This window comes from Fusarium mangiferae, assembly GCF_900044065.1.
Source record: "Fusarium mangiferae strain MRC7560 genome assembly, contig: FMAN_scaffold012, whole genome shotgun sequence".
Lineage (NCBI taxonomy): Eukaryota > Fungi > Ascomycota > Sordariomycetes > Hypocreales > Nectriaceae > Fusarium > Fusarium mangiferae.
In genome coordinates, this window is record NW_024573932.1 from 235,627 (window position 1) to 251,334 (window position 15,708).

General features: G+C 48.9%; 7 protein-coding genes across 7 annotated transcripts; 5 read left to right on the plus strand and 2 right to left on the minus strand.

Moving 5' to 3' along the window:
- Nucleotides 1-322: 322 nt before the first annotated feature.
- Nucleotides 323-3,848, plus strand: FMAN_07827 (uncharacterized protein; the record flags this gene model as incomplete). Its single annotated transcript, XM_041821228.1, has 2 exons — nt 323-3,717; nt 3,770-3,848. 2 exons carry the CDS (start codon nt 323-325, stop codon nt 3,846-3,848), a joined length of 3,474 nt encoding a protein of 1,157 aa, XP_041687029.1.
- A 1,109-nt stretch (nt 3,849-4,957) lies between these two features.
- On the plus strand, nt 4,958-5,668 carry FMAN_07828 (uncharacterized protein; the record flags this gene model as incomplete). The annotated part of the gene is made up of 1 exon (XM_041821229.1): nt 4,958-5,668. One exon carries the CDS (start codon nt 4,958-4,960, stop codon nt 5,666-5,668), a length of 711 nt encoding a protein of 236 aa, XP_041687030.1.
- Nucleotides 5,669-6,053: 385 nt separating this feature from the next.
- FMAN_07829 (uncharacterized protein) lies at nt 6,054-6,680 on the plus strand (the record flags this gene model as incomplete). The annotated part of the gene is made up of 1 exon (XM_041821230.1): nt 6,054-6,680. The coding sequence occupies one exon, from the start codon at nt 6,054-6,056 to the stop codon at nt 6,678-6,680; it is 627 nt and encodes a 208-aa protein (XP_041687031.1).
- A 362-nt stretch (nt 6,681-7,042) lies between these two features.
- Nucleotides 7,043-7,423, plus strand: FMAN_07830 (uncharacterized protein; the record flags this gene model as incomplete). The annotated part of the gene is made up of 1 exon (XM_041821231.1): nt 7,043-7,423. The coding sequence occupies one exon, from the start codon at nt 7,043-7,045 to the stop codon at nt 7,421-7,423; it is 381 nt and encodes a 126-aa protein (XP_041687032.1).
- A 1,874-nt stretch (nt 7,424-9,297) lies between these two features.
- FMAN_07831 (uncharacterized protein) lies at nt 9,298-10,110 on the plus strand (the record flags this gene model as incomplete). Its single annotated transcript, XM_041821232.1, has 1 exon — nt 9,298-10,110. The coding sequence occupies one exon, from the start codon at nt 9,298-9,300 to the stop codon at nt 10,108-10,110; it is 813 nt and encodes a 270-aa protein (XP_041687033.1).
- Nucleotides 10,111-10,379: 269 nt separating this feature from the next.
- On the minus strand, nt 10,380-11,567 carry FMAN_07832 (uncharacterized protein; the record flags this gene model as incomplete). Its single annotated transcript, XM_041821233.1, has 1 exon — nt 10,380-11,567. One exon carries the CDS (start codon nt 11,565-11,567, stop codon nt 10,380-10,382), a length of 1,188 nt encoding a protein of 395 aa, XP_041687034.1.
- A 1,437-nt stretch (nt 11,568-13,004) lies between these two features.
- FMAN_07833 (putative cell wall glucanase (Utr2)) lies at nt 13,005-14,593 on the minus strand (the record flags this gene model as incomplete). The annotated part of the gene is made up of 3 exons (XM_041821235.1): nt 13,005-13,888; nt 14,000-14,437; nt 14,488-14,593. 3 exons carry the CDS (start codon nt 14,591-14,593, stop codon nt 13,005-13,007), a joined length of 1,428 nt encoding a protein of 475 aa, XP_041687035.1.
- Between the last annotated feature and the right edge of the window lie 1,115 nt (nt 14,594-15,708).

The following is a 15,708-nucleotide window of genomic DNA, read 5'->3' on the forward strand; positions in this document are numbered from 1 at the left end:
ATACAATTGATCGTGATACAATGAACATGACGGTCCTGCGACTTAGACACGGCCACCCATAGACGTCGGATTTCCAATCGCCTTCAGTGAATTTTTCATGACGTCGAGCTCCATCGCGCCACAGCATGAGCCACATCAATTAACACGACATGACGAGATGAAAGGAACCACTTAAACACGGGATCAGGTGACACTTCCACGCGCAGTCGCGCCTGCAGGGGTTTGTCGCGTCTCCCAGAAAGTCCAGCTCCGACCTCAAGGAGCTCTTTTGGTGGGCTTCAACATTTTTGGCCAAACGCTCTATGAGAAAAGGTCTTTAGTCATGACGCTTTCTTACCGAAAAAAGCACCCAGATGATCATATAGATCCAGAACCTCCCGCGAAAAGACGAAGGTTTTTTGCAGACCCAGACGAACTTTCTTCAGACCCTGTCTCTCATGACCAATCCCCACTACCGCAGCCGAAACGGTTCTTTAAAGATGAGGACGATATCGAGGAAGAAGATGAATACAAAGATAATTTTGGCGAAACGCACGACGATGATCTCCCTGTAACATCTCCGTCACGGCCACCGGCGCTCCAACAGGAGTCGTCTGTCTCCTTTGATCAAGAGACATTCGAAGCTTTCGTCGGGGACAAGGTCTCTACTGACGTCCTCTCGGCCATAAGAGACCACTGCGGAAACGATCTCGAACGAGCGGTTAATATGTACTTTGATGGAACATACAAGAAATTTGTGAAGAAGCCATCATGGAAAACACCATTAAGGCCTGCCTCTACCACCAGCTCCAGTCGGTCGCCAAGTGTCCCCAATGAACGCAAGCCAAGTATCAAGACAAGCCAGAGAATGCCGAAACAACGATATATAGGAGCGTTTGGTGTTGAAGGATGGGCTACACGGAGCGGAGTTAACGTGTTGAAGCATGGCGATGTCGTGAAAATCGAGCGACAAAAGTTACAGCCACCCCAATCTGTCAGAGGGAAGGGAAAGAACGGACAAGTTACACCTTCACGAGGATTTGCCGCTGCCGCTGCGAGGCGAGTCGATGTAATCGTGCGCTTCACCACCCAAAACGGATCAGAAGTTGGACGGCTAGCGAAGGAGACGGCAAATTGGGTTTCAGCTCTGATCGACGAAAAGGTGTGCAAATTCGAAGGAACTGTGGTTTACGCCCCTGAGAGAATCCGAACGAACGACACGATTTTTCTACAATTGCGATGCTCACTGCTTGACTCTGCCTTTTTCAGCCGCTCATTCAAGCTCGCTGACGACCGATCGGCTGCTTTCTTCGAACAAAACGAGACAAACGATGAGAAAACACTTCGACTGCGACAAGTCGCTCTGGTTAAATTGTTTCAGGAGATCAACTTACAGCCCACTATGTCGAATTCTGCTGCCGAAGATGGCCGTAAGGGGCTGCTCAAAGCTGCCGAGCAAGACGAACAGAAGCAGAAGGAGGCGAAGAAGGCCAATGGGGATACAAATAGAATCGGCAAGGAGGCCGACTCATCCCAATCATCCGAGACCGAAGAAGGAGAAGAGCTGGAACAGGATCAGCTCGATGCACTTTACAAGAAGGCTCAGTCCTTCGATTTTAGCACCCCTGAGGCGGAGCCAGCAGATACCTTTGCTATGACACTGCGATCATATCAAAAACAAGCGCTACACTGGATGATGGCAAAAGAGAAGGACGAGAAAAGCAACCGGGAACCATCCATGCACCCTCTTTGGGAGGAGTACGATTGGCCATTGAAAGATGTCGATGATAAGAATGTACCTCAGGTTGAGGGACAGCCAAAGTTCTACGTCAATCCGTATTCTGGCGACTTGTCCCTTGACTTCCCAGTTCAAGAACAACATTGTCTGGGTGGTATCCTTGCCGACGAAATGGGTCTTGGCAAGACCATCCAAATGCTAAGCTTGGTGCACACGCATAGGTCCGAGATCGCACTTGAAGCTCGCCGAGCAGTTGTTGAGCTCTCGAGCGTGAATCAGCTTACTAGACTGGGCAAAAACTCAGAATCGGTGCTTGATGCGCCTTGCACAACGTTGGTGATTGCCCCCATGTCGCTACTGTCGCAATGGCAAAGTGAAGCGGTGAAGGCTTCCAAGGATGGAACGATGAAGATTGAGTTATACTACGGCAACGAGAAGTCAAGCAATCTGCAGGCACTCTGTTGTGCTTCCAACGCGTCCAACGCTCCAGACCTAGTGATTACCAGTTATGGAGTTGTTCTATCCGAATTCAGTAGCATAGCTGCCAGAAAGGGAGACAAGAGCTTTCACAACGGGCTCTTCTCCCTAAAGTTCTTCCGCATTATTATCGACGAGGCACACCATATCAAGAACAGATCATCCAAGACTGCAAAGGCTTGCTATGAAATATCAGCCTACCATAGATGGGCTTTGACGGGGACTCCCATCGTCAACAAATTGGAAGATTTGTTTAGTCTTGTCAGATTCCTAGGCGTGGAGCCTTGGAACAACTTTTCGTTCTGGCGAACGTTTATTACTGTGCCATTTGAATCGGGAGACTTTATGCGGGCCTTGGATGTTGTGCAAACAGTGCTAGAGCCCCTCGTCCTACGACGTACAAAGGACATGAAAACACCCGACGGCAAACCGCTTGTGCTCCTACCACCTAAGCAAGTCGAAATTGTTGATGTGGAGCTATCGGAAACGGAAAGAGATGTGTATAGTTACATCTTCAACAAAGCGAAACGAACGTTTTCGCAGAACGTTGAAGCGGGTACTGTCATGAAAGCCTTTACGACCATCTTTGCACAGATCCTGCGTCTTCGCCAATCTTGCTGCCATCCCATTCTAGTCCGCAATCGTGATACTGTGGCAGATGAAGAAGAAGCTGGAGCTGCTGCTGATGCCGCTGCTGGACTGGCAGATGATATGGATCTCGAGTCGCTTATCACCTCTTTCACGGCGGAGACGGATGAGGCTTCGAAGGAGACTAACCAGACCTTCGGTGCTCATGCCTTGGAACAGATCCGTGATGAGGCTGAGAATGAATGCCCTCTATGTTTTGAAGAGCCGATGAATGATCAGACCGTGACTGGCTGCTGGCACTCTGCGTGTAAAAAGTGCTTGCTTGATTACATCAAGCATCAGATTGGCAAGGGCGAAGTGCCTCGATGTTTTAGTTGTCGAGAGCCCATCAACAAACGTGACCTGTTTGAGGTCATTCGACACGATGATGATCCTGATATGATGATGTCGAAGAAGCCTAAGATCAGCCTGCAACGGGTTGGCGTCAATGCCTCTTCCGCAAAGGTTGTTGCACTGATGTCCGAGTTGCGGAATCTGAGACGAGAACATCCCAAGATGAAGTCTGTGGTGTTCTCTCAGTTCACGTCTTTTCTTAGCCTTATCGAGCCAGCTCTCACTCGTGCGAACATCAAATTCCTGCGACTTGACGGATCCATGGCTCAGAAAGCTCGAGCGGCTGTACTTAACGAGTTTACCGAGAGAAAGGGATTCACGATCCTGTTGCTAAGTTTACGTGCGGGAGGTGTCGGGTTAAATCTGACGACAGCTGGTCGAGTATTCATGATGGATCCCTGGTGGAGTTTTGCAGTCGAGGCTCAGGCCATCGATCGAGTACACAGAATGGGACAAGAGTCGGAGGTACAAGTCAAGAGATTTGTGGTCAAGGAAAGTGTGGAGGAGCGGATGCTGAAGGTCCAGGAGCGGAAGAAGTTCATGTGAGTATCACTGATGGCGAGAGTATCGGAGCACAGCTAACATTTGAAACAGTGCAACCTCTTTGGGCATGATGAGTGATGAAGAGAAAAAGCTCCAACGTATCGAAGATATCAAGGAGCTATTGAGCTAATTAGTCGGAGCGCATATATCTGCTGCGTGCATTGCTTGGTCTGTTTCTGCAAATTTCTCATTGCTAGACATGATGGCTGTGGCATGAGTGCATTCGCAAGGCGTCTGGAACATGAATGGGATACGAATAATAGCATAGAGGGCATGAAAATATGAGGCAGCCCGTTTGGGAAGATAGTCTAGGTCGTGGCAAGGCCTCAAGCAAGGAGTCTGGTTGGCTGGGTTCCAGGTTGAGATCAGAGAACACCAGCATCTGATGGACAAGCCTGACATGAAGTCAATCACGATAGTTTAGGCATTTAAAAAATAGATGGAACTGAATCACCTCTTCTAGTCAGGTCCGAATATTATGAGGAAGAAGACGATCATTTGGTGCAGAATTCTGGTCATGGTCATGTCTCAGCGCGGTCATGTTCCTGCATTGCCGCAATAGGCGCGTGACCAAAGGCCTATGAATCTATCATCCTCAGTCTCAACCATCACGAACCTGACGCGACTCACCTGACTTGGTACCTCATGGGTACAAAATCACTGTAATATTCAACCTCGACATGTTTAAATAGTCGAGAGTCCGCCGGGCGGCTGCTGTCACTATGGCAGTGTTGTGTCACAGAATATACATGCATATATAGGCGACTGCATATCCGCTACACAAGTCGTTCGCCTGATCAACCTGCACTTTCTCTCTATTCTTCACACTCTTTGTTAGCGTCCTTTGAGCATATCTACAACCTGGATAACCCTTCGTCAAGGTCTGGAGAAGTAGTCGAGGGACAAAGCAACGACGTTGCTGCAGCTCACGACTCGATCTCTCAAAAGGACCCAGAGATCAAGCAAGAGTTTGAGGACGAGCTAGAAGAGACACAAGTTGGTGAGGTTGAAGCCGAGACAAAGTCTGTACCCAAGGACAACCCCAAAGACCAAGACGACGATTACGACAGCGACGACGAGCATCATCTTTGCTCCATACTTCTCTACTTTATCTCAAAGACTCTTCTGAACCATCTCAGAGACGAACCTGAAGACATGCCAATGGACCGCTTTGCCGAGCAGTTCTTTGGTCGCCAGGACCAGTCTTCACGCTCTCGACCTCCTGAGGATCCCAGCTTCATGGAGACATTCGCAAAGAACTTGGCCAAATCCGCTGCTAAGTCTGCCGCCAGAAAGGCCATGGGTCAATCATCCTCTGAGAAGCGAACTCGCGATGGTACGCGAAGCGGGAACCAGATCAACCCTGAAGATTTCCGTGGTGTAGCTGAATTCGTTCTCGGTATGCTTGGTGGCAAAAATGAACAGCCACGAAGAGATGACGATCGCAAGAAGGATAAGAAGAGGAAGAGAGACAAAGATAAGGAGAGGAGCAGAGAAGCGCCGAGGAGTAGGGATGTCGAAGATGACGGTGATAAATACGGATCTGATAAAGAACGTCGAAAGAGACGTCGCCACCGCGTTACCTTTGCAGAACCATACTACGAGTCTCCTCGCCCAGAAGAGACTTACTATGCTCAACCCTATGAGCCTCGTCGCGACGAAGACAAAGAAGAGCGCCGCCGCCGTCGTCGTCAACGCCGATACAAGCGCGACCTAGATCTCAAGACCCTCAAGACAGAGTTGGAGGCCATGTCGAGCACGATAATCTCCTTGAACGCAAGAGGCGCCAAACATCGGGACTGCGAGTTTTACGATCGCTTTGTGAGAAAGGGCGGGAGGTTGCAGGATGTCATTGGGAGCACGTTGGGACAGATCAGGGGGGTCATGGAGGGAGAGGTTAAGGCGGAAGAGAGAAGACGACGGAGAGATCGGAGGAGGGAGATGCGATGATATAATCCATTGGTACAAGTTTGAGGGTTTGCTGTTTTATTGTGTATTTGCAAACGTGTTAGGCAATCTTCTAGAATTTATATGTGTTACGACAAAGAATGTTGTCAAGTTTGATGGACTGCATGAGGAATCGGTGCCTTGCAGATGTTTGACGGGGGGCTTGTTTGCAGACTCAGGAACCAGCTGGGCGTTTGCAGGAGCTGAAAGAAAGAAATCAATCATTGATTGTCAGTTTCAACTGGCGAGGTATGATGCTGGACACGATATGTTGCTGCAATTGAGGAAACAGGTCATTCCCTGGGCATATAGACATTAGATTCGCCATCTATGTTTCTGTAAATAATGTGTTATACGTGCTATTCTCATAAACATTCTCTCATTCACGATGCCTTCCATCAGTCTCACTCACATTTCAACACTTCAGGATGACCTGGTACCATATATCCCAACAGAACCAGCAACTCAAGGTTACAATCACGCTCACGACTTCAAACCTCTCCTATCAAGAGCCCTTCACAAGCTTCATCGTCGAGACACAGCTCCAGAAATCATAGGGATAGTCGTCGGTTTGACTCTCCTCGCCGCTGTCATCGGAGTTGGCTTATTTGTATGGAATTGGAACATCTCCAAGCAGCTCAGGACGAGCAGCAGTCAGAGACGCAACCATCGTCGTCACTCGCGCCGTCGGCGTCATGTCATAGGACATTTCAACGCAAGTGTCGAGGGTGACCCTGAAGATATCGAGCTTGAGTGTCGTGAGCGACATCACCGCCATGGAGTCCGTCACCACCCTAACTGCCGACATCACAGGCTTCACCACGGACGACGACATCATCGTTCAGGCCCTCGAAGACCGGAGCCGATATTTCAGATGCCCAATCCTTGTCATCTACATCCATTTCACCCACCGAATGAGATGGACGCGCCTCAGATACACGATGGACTGAATTATCCTTTCCTGTTTGGACATCGCTGGCATAGACGGCATAGGGATGTTGTTTCTGTTTGTTAGATCATTGCACATGAAGAGAAATAGACTGTACGATATACTCGGAAGAGACAATACTGAAGCTTATGAATTTTCTCAAAGACGGGCTGATAGAATACAAATGATACGATACATGAATCCAACTACACAGCCATGATGCCCGGGGACTCTACTTTTGCAAGTCAAAGAACGAAGCACTAATACACTCAAAGATATACATGAAATAGAGAAATCTAAGCATGCGTTAGCCTCGTTCTCGGATATATAAAAGCATGAGTACAGTAATCACTTACCAAAAGACAGGCCTACTCCCCCTGCTACCCATCTGCTGGCTTATCAGGCGGAGGCGGAGGTGCATCATCCGCAGGAGCAGCACTCCTATCAGAATGTCTCGAGCCTCCACTGCTCATCGATTTATGCCTCCTGTGATGGTGATGGTGGTGGTGATGATGCCGACGATGTTTCTTCTTCCTAAAAGTAAACCGAGCAGATCTGTAGTAGAAGTACAAAAAGGTGATGACAATGGCCAGGAACGCAGCAAGGGTAAAGCCCACAATGAGTCCAATCTTGATGTTGTTATTCGTCGTTGGGTTATCAGAGAATTGTCTCCTTATAAGAGTGGGATATGGATACGGATATGGGCTAATATGACTGAAGGGCTTCGTGAGTGGATGAGGAATGGCTGGGGATCCATGGCGTCGGGCAGCCTGCAGATGAGGCAAGGATATAGGGATATACATCAAATCTCACAGGTCGGTCTCGAATAGAACAGAGTCGAAAACATTGGTATAATAAAAGTGCAAAACGGGGGGCGTCCAACGACACCGGAATCAACAAAACATGATGCAGGACAAGATACTTATCTCTCTGGGATGAGGCCTGAAGAGAAAGAGAAGGATATTTAAGTTTGCGTCTACATACGATAACGGGATCAGGCAGAAATTGTGTATGGCAGGCAATTGGACATGGATGGTGTGAGAGAGATGTTTCCTTGAGGAACGACATGAAGGAGGGAGGGATGCATGCGTGCATATAGGCGCTGCAGCCCGACGAGTGCAGTGAGAGTGAGACTAATAAGACGTGCATTCATGTTCCAATCAATGGATTCCGAGGCGAGGTTTGTGCGGCGATGGTCACTGTTACGGTTGAACTTGCGGGGGGTGAGAATGCTGTGCGATGTGAGTTGAGGTAGAGTGTGTAGTGAGAATAGCGAGTGATTTGGTATGAATGATATGATGTGAGGCTGTCGAGATGTCACTTGATGTGATGATATTGGACAGATTGGGCTTGATCTGAGCAGCAGAACTATAACAAGTTGAAGAAAGATAAGTGAGTGAATAAATAGAGAGACGAGCAAAGAACCAAAAAGACATCTGCCGTGGCTTCAATGCCAACGCATCAATCGACCATTTGAGGCATTCGATCAACGTCTCGTTACCAATCGTACGACACCATTCAACGATGCACGCACGCACGTTGTGTCGCTAAAGAATATACCAATTGGGGATCACAATGTAACATGATATCAACCAAGTATATACTGTACTGTACATACCAAGAACCTGGAGAAGTACATTCATCACGTCACTCTGTCTATCCCATCCCATCCCATCCCATAGTCTAGAGCTGAAGCCATAGCCAAAGAAGGGTCATGGCGCATGATGATCATATTTGCTTTTTCCTTGAGGCTCAACTAACATCAGCATAACCTCCAATGTCATCCTGCACTAATTCATTATTTCTTTCGTTTTTTCTTTTCTTCTTCTTCTTCACTCCAAAAGCTGAGCGCTTTTTAACTTACCCCTGTCATCCCCCCCATGGCAATATTCAGGGGATGGAAACCGCCTCACTTACACGACAGACAGGGCCATGACTCGGCTGAGCGGATCGTCATGAGCACTTGACAAAGAATTTCCCATACTATCAGATCGCTTACTACAGTATTAGCTACAGCAGTAGACACGTCCCTATCGGCACTAATCCGTGTATTCCGGGCATAGTCTCCGCCCTATCCAGTAGTTGATCAACAGAGGGGAAATGGCCCCAAGTCGACTCTCCGAGAGGGCTGAGGATGTATTGACCACCTGTTCGTTCGTTGGCAAACATGATGCAACGGATACATACATGCATTTACGATGCTCTACAGTACATATCCAATGCTGATCAACACGGCCAGAATCGACGGCTCATCAGCTCCAGCTAGAATCATCAGACTCGTTTAGAACTGAACCCCCCGCTTAATTATCGACCGTACAGGTAGTATTGGGGCACTATATACGAGTCAAAGCGCAATTCCCACCTCTGCTCTCCTCACTTTCAGTTCAGTCCAGGTGCACGCTTTGCATTACCTGACCTGTAAAAGGCCATCCAAGCCCCTCCATAGACTAGACTATTCAATCATAAAAAGACTCGTTCTTCCTCGCAGCTCGGCTCAGCTCAGCTCAGCTCAGCTCACTCTCTCTATAAATCATCAATCTTCAACATATCAGCTCCACACGTGGTTCTGTGGCTTGCTACAACCCCCACGTGTTATCATCAACCTCTTGTATCGCGTGTTGATCACTACGATATACATATACACCTGTTATAGCCATAACCATAGGGGTACTCACCTTTATGGTTACTCAAAGATCACTCTATCATGAAACATAACAACAACGTCAGGCTTCTCGCTGTCCTCGCAGACCCTGAATCAGACGAGAAGAGCGAGTATCGCTTCCTCGTCGACGGCGCTCACGTAAGATACGTCACACTAGACGGGGGTCTCATAGACCCTGAACATCGCACATACGAGCCAAAACTCCTCCCTCAACTCCCCGTATTTCCCCCCGGAGACTGGAACGAGGGCCGTGTCGGAAAGGACGGGCATACGGGGAAGCCTTTCTTCTGCGAGACGAGAAGAAGCAGTTTGCCCGGGATTGGAAATGTCTGGCATGATGTTATGATAGATCATCTCGAGCTCCGCCAGATCGAGCGTGTGCGCCAAACGCTCTATCGTGTATCCCATCCTACTTTCAAGACACCGGTCCTCGCAAAGTTTGCGCAGTTCCCATGGGAGATTCCTTACTTCGCTGCTGAGACAACTTCGTACGAATGGATCCACGGCCAAGGCATCGGCCCTGAGTTTCTCGGCCATATTCACGAGAACGGGCGAGTCATTGGTTTCCTCCTCGAAGAGATTCACAATGCTCGTACTGCAGAACCTGAAGATCTCACCACATGCCAGCGTAGTCTGCAAAAGCTGCATGATCTAGGCATCGTACACGGCGATATCAACAAGCACAACTTCCTCATCAGACAGGATGGCGATGCTGTTCTCATCGACTTCGAGACAGCTTACAAGTGCACAGATCCAGATATACTAGATGAAGAGTATCGACATGTCAAAGAGAGCCTGGAAGATACATCGGGGCGTGGAGGAGCAGGCATGGCGAGCGATTCAAGTTCAGATTGAGTGGGATATGAGTATACGGATTACAGTACAGTATAGGATCACATTTGCAACAGGGTTTTCATCACGAAGAACAGGCGTTTTCTTTTTTCTGATACCAGGGTATAGAGCAAATGTCAATTTATCTGATTGACTAACAAACAAGAATCTTTTTTTAAAAAAAAAATTACCAATGTGCCCGATTCCAAGGGTCTATCAAGCCCGAGAAACACCAAAAGCGCCATAAAGAAGAAGAAGAAGAAGAAGAAATAGTACAGTGAACATCTCCGGTCTTAGTTCAGGAGGATCTGCTGCACATACTGAGGTCCGAACAAAGGCTCGCCGAACGCAGACCCAGGAAGGGTAGCGACAGGCTTCTCAGCAAGCTTGCCATCGGCACCTCGCTGAAGAGCAACGAGACCGCTGGTACCGTTCTGGTTACCAACAAAGACGTGCTTGGCAGTTCGGCTGAAGCTCATCATGCGGGGGAGGAGACCACCAGATGAGACGGTATCGGCATAAGTGAGAGTTCCGCACTCAGCGATGGTGAAGCGAGCGATAGAGTCGGTCTCGTTTCCGGACAAACGGTTGGAGATATAAACGTCCTTGTTGTTAGGAGCCAGAAGGATCTCACCAACAGCAGCGGTCTTGGGGTCCTTCGCAGGCGCGTCCTTGCCGTAGGTAGAGATGGACTGGTGGTGCTTGAAAGCAAGGGTGTTCTCCTCATACGAGACAGAGTAGACGAGGGCCTGGTTGCTCAGCTCACAAGCAACGATGTAGTGAGTAGCCTTCTTTCCACCACGAGGGTAGAAGACACCATGTCGAGGACCGCAGCCAGCCTCGACGGGGATGTTCTTTGCGATCTTGTAAGCGTCGTCCTTGGAGTCGATGATGACAACAGAGTCAGTGCCGAGATCGTTGACGGCAAAGTAGCGGCCAGAAGGATCAAGGTTGGCCTGATGAGGGTGAGAAGCAGCCTGGCGCTCCTTGTCAGGACCAAGCTTTCCAGGAGACTTGAGAGTCTTGACAAACTCCAGGCCGCCCTTCTCAGTGTTCCAAACATCAATGGTGCCATTTCCATAAGCAGCACCAACAAGACGTGTCTTGTCCGAGTTGAACTCAAGATGAACAACGCCGACACTTCCGGCCTTCTTGGTCTTGAGGGTAAGCTTATTAGCCTCGAGATCAAGGTTGAAGAGTCTCAGCTCGTCAGAGTTCTCGTCAACGGCGTAGAGCAAGTTGGGGTCATAGTAGGCCATCCACGAGTTACCGCCCTCGATCTCCTGGTTCAGAGTGAGCTCGAACTTGCCCGTCTTGGGGCTGTAGTCGGCGACGTAGATGTGACCAGAGTTTCCGAGGAGGATGCGAGCAGCAGCGGATGAAGATGCTGAGGCGGTTGGGTATGAGCTGCGTGCGATGTTAGGAAGCGCAGAGGCAGATGTAGCGAGAGAGGCCAAGAGGCCAGCGATAGTGTACTTCATCTTTGTTGTGTGAAGCGTGTCTTGTTTTGGTTTGTGTTGTGTTGTTTCGTTGCAACGTCGTAGTAGTGAGTCTGATACAATAAGGTAGTATACTGTAATAGCGATCGACAATCAATATCGAATGGGGGTATCAAAAGTTTGAAAAAGCCAGAAAAGTCTATAAAAGAGACAGGAACCAGTCCAATCTTTTTAAGTGTGTGTAGTTTTGATCAAGGGAGGCTGAGGTTTGCAAAAAAGGATTGCGGCTGTGAGAAATAGAGTGACCAAGGATCAGCGGCTGGGGGTTGAGCATATATAGCTACAGATGTAAGCCTCAGCCTCAGAAGACCCGGACCTAGACCAGGTAGTGAACCATTCTCACAAAGGACTGTGATCCATGCAGATGCACAGTCACTGGAACAAGAGAAATCCCTCTTGTCAAGCCTTGTTCACTGGTGAAAAGGCGAACATGCCCATTCCATTCAGTGGAGGCGCAGCGTCAGTGATTGGGAGAACAGCGATCAACCAACCGCTGATCAGGGGTAATGTACTGTATGTACCTCTTGTAGGGGCTGTGCTACAGTGGCTGTAGGGCTGTTAGCCAGTGAATGTTCACGGCAACATGAAACGAAACGGGATGCCACAGTCAGCAAACACACCTGTCGAGTTTCACCACTGATCCTCCCCCTATAACAATTGGCTCAGAGCATAGCGACTCCAGCGCTTAGAGCTGAGATGCAGGGGGTTTCGCGTTTATAGGAGACCGCCAAGACGAGAAGGGATTGGATCAGCGGTAAAAAAGCAAACGCTCAGCCCTCGAGACCTTTTTTTTTCTCCGGCCAGATGATGCCATGTTCAGAGTAGGGCTGAATTGGTTGGCTAGTTGGCCATTCTTTGAGGCCATGGTTTGTCTCGATCCTCAACGCTTTGACTAATGGTTATGCTTATTCTCTTTTGCTTTTATTGACAGGTCGAATTGTCTTTACTTTCACCAGAACTAATCCTTTGCAGGCACGTGAGATTTTAGTATCTGTCATCTTAACACGGATGTCCTCATCATGCCATCAAATCCGAAGGAGTCTGTCTGACCCATCCTCTCTACTCAATCCCAAACACACATCTTCTCCATAACAAGGCGCATAGACCAGATGATCACATATTTAAATGACCAAGCCGCCCAGTCTTCTTCACATGCCATCATCACATGCACGGCAAGCAAGTAAAATACCTCGTTTAAAAAGAAGCCCATGCAAACCCATTTACCACTATTGTCCCTCTACTAACAGAATATGGACACATGAAAGAGAAGAAATTACATACAAAATCTCAATGCCGACCGTCATGAAATGCTAAACAGGAAACGTGCAGTGAGATGCTATATAAGAGTGGTAAGGGAAAAAAGAGAGGTTAATGGATGGGAGGAGTCACAGGACCGGCATCAAACGTCAACGTCATTGACTACAGCCAGAACAGAGCACCACCGGCGATGATAATGGCCAGGGCACTTGCGCCGTTCCGTGTGCCAGCGTTGGAGCCCTTTCCATCATCTGAGCTGCTGCTGCTCTTGCTGGAGTCCGAGCTGGCGCAGTCTTGGTTGAAACTGTTGGTCTGACAGTTGGTGGTGTCAGCGGGCTCAGTATCAGTTGAGTCGCCGTCGGGGTTGCCTGAGGGAGTGTTGCTAGAACCGGACCCAGAGCTGCTGTCATCGCTGCTGTCGTCTCCGTGATCATTGGATGGCGCGCCGCTGCTGCCGCCAGGAATAGTGGCGGGCTCATCATCATCGTCGTCGTCCTTATCCTTGCTATCTTTGCTGTCCTTATCGTCCTTGTCATCGTCCTTGCTATCCTTCTTCTTGTCCTCCTTCTTTCCCTTGTCCATGTCCTCACCAGTGGCCATCAGAGAAGCAATGGTGTGTCTCTTGTCACCGTCGACAATGGTGTCGTTGGTGCCAGCAGCATCCTTGTACCAGTAACTAGTACCCGAGTTGGTGCCAGGACCAGACTTGGCATTGTAACATTCGATCTCAACATCGGAGAAGGTAGCAAAGTAGTAACCACTCTTCTGGATATCGGGAGCATCCCAGTCGATGGGACCTCCGGCCCATGCTACAGTACCTTCGGCGTTGCCCTCTTTGCCACCAGGCCACAGAGAAAGTTGCACACGAGAGGGTGTCTGGGGGAAGTCAAAGTTCTTAGAGGTGGCATTCCAGGTATCACTCTTCTGCAGAGTTCGGCCGAGCTTGCCATCAACCCACCACTCAATCTTGTCGGGTGTCCATCGGATTTCGTAATCGTGAAAGTTGGCAAAGGTATCAGACAGCGTAATGTTTTCGGAATTCTCGTCTATCAAAGTGTCAGCCGTGTCAGGTACAACAGACAATCACGTGAGGATTCATGGCTGTGCCACGAACAAGGGGCTACCTTGTTGTGTGACACGACACTAGGACGACTTACAGTTGGTGATGCCCTGGAAGTAATAATTGGTCTGAGCATCCCCGAGCTCTGTACCGACAAACTCATAATCGATCTCATCCTTGACGTCAGAGAAGAGGATGAAAGCAGTAATGACACCAGCGCCACGGCTGGTCTTGAAGCGAGCCTTGACGTTACCATACCACATGTAGACAGTAGAAGACAGTAGAGTGCCAACACTGTCTTTGGGCATGGTAAGAAGCACGTTGTTCTGGAAAACAACAGGCTCGCCCTGCGCAACCCAGTCGGCCTTTGAAGAATCACCAAGATACTTGCCGATATCGACAATTGAATCGAGGGAGTTCATCTTCATCTTGCGATCCTCGCAGACGGGGGCGGGAACACAAGAGTCGAGTGAGAAGGACATTGTAGGATCGCAACCACCCAGACAGTACGCACCAACACCGCATTCACCATAAGCTAATACATGTCAGATATCAGATATCATCAAGTTTGTGCAGGTAACTTACTGGAGCAGCATGGCGAGTCCTCGGGGCAGTGGCTGCTGCGCGTGCACTTGACGGCAGCGACAGAGCTAGCGCCCAAAAGGGCAGCAACAACAAGAGATCGCAACATTATGAATATGAAAGAGTCGAGCAAAAACAGATGTAACTGATGCTTTAATGCGAGAGCGGCCTCGAATTAGGGGTTCGGTATTATGGTATGATCTGATCGGGATATTAAGAGTAGATAAGGCGTTCAAGTGTCGAGAACAGGTAGCGACTGCTGTTGAATCGAGTAGACACAAAAACGACAGTTGAAACAACCCAGCAAGCGAGCGACTTGGGTTGTTGTCGGTGATTAAGGGTGTATTTGTGTGGTGTTGATAGCGACCGTCTTATCAGGCAGCTGATTGACAGTTGAATCGAGTGAAAAAGGGCGATGGAATGCGGGCAGCAAAACAGTTTGCGCGTCCTCGATCCGAAAAGATTGTCCCTTTTCTAGAAATCTCCCTTGAAAACGGAGGGGTTTCCTTCTTAACGAGAGCAGAAGGATGTCGGACAACTCCACAGAAAGCGAGTGTCTGATTTGGAAATTATCGCGTAGACTCTGCGAGTGCTTTTTTTCGATCGATCGGGACTCGATTGTGTGACTTGAGCGAGAGATGAATAGCGACGAGAAGCTAAAAAAACGATTGATAGTGCCACCGATGTCCTCCCTTGGGTTAGGAAGAAGGCAAACGATGAGCAAAACAGTGGAAAAGAAAAAAGAAGAGGATTATCAAACACCACAGACAGACAGACTGTGAAATCTGGGGAAAGGATAGAACCAAAGGGAAGAGGGATTAAAGAAGAGAAGCGAATCTCCCAAAGAAGAAGGCCCCCCGTACCTGTCCGTTCCCCCTCAGCACTCACACACTCACTCGCGCACTGGCAGAGCGGACCTCTCGTGCCGAGAGACACGAGACATCCATGACCTTTTTCGTTTAGACGCACTAACCCACTAAACCGCTCTGGAGATAACAGTGTCCAAGCTTGAGGGAGGACCAATGACAGCTCGAGTTTACTCAAACTTGGTGATCGGTTCGTCTAAGATCACGCACCTGATCCTGGCTTGACCCCTGAACTCCATACACCTAAACAGAGGCGATGTGACTGTCTTGGTGATCCATCAGGAGCATCATCGTATAGATATCAGCCGTAATAAGAGCAATTGCTGCCATGAAATCCTCTGATATCCAGCCCACTGAA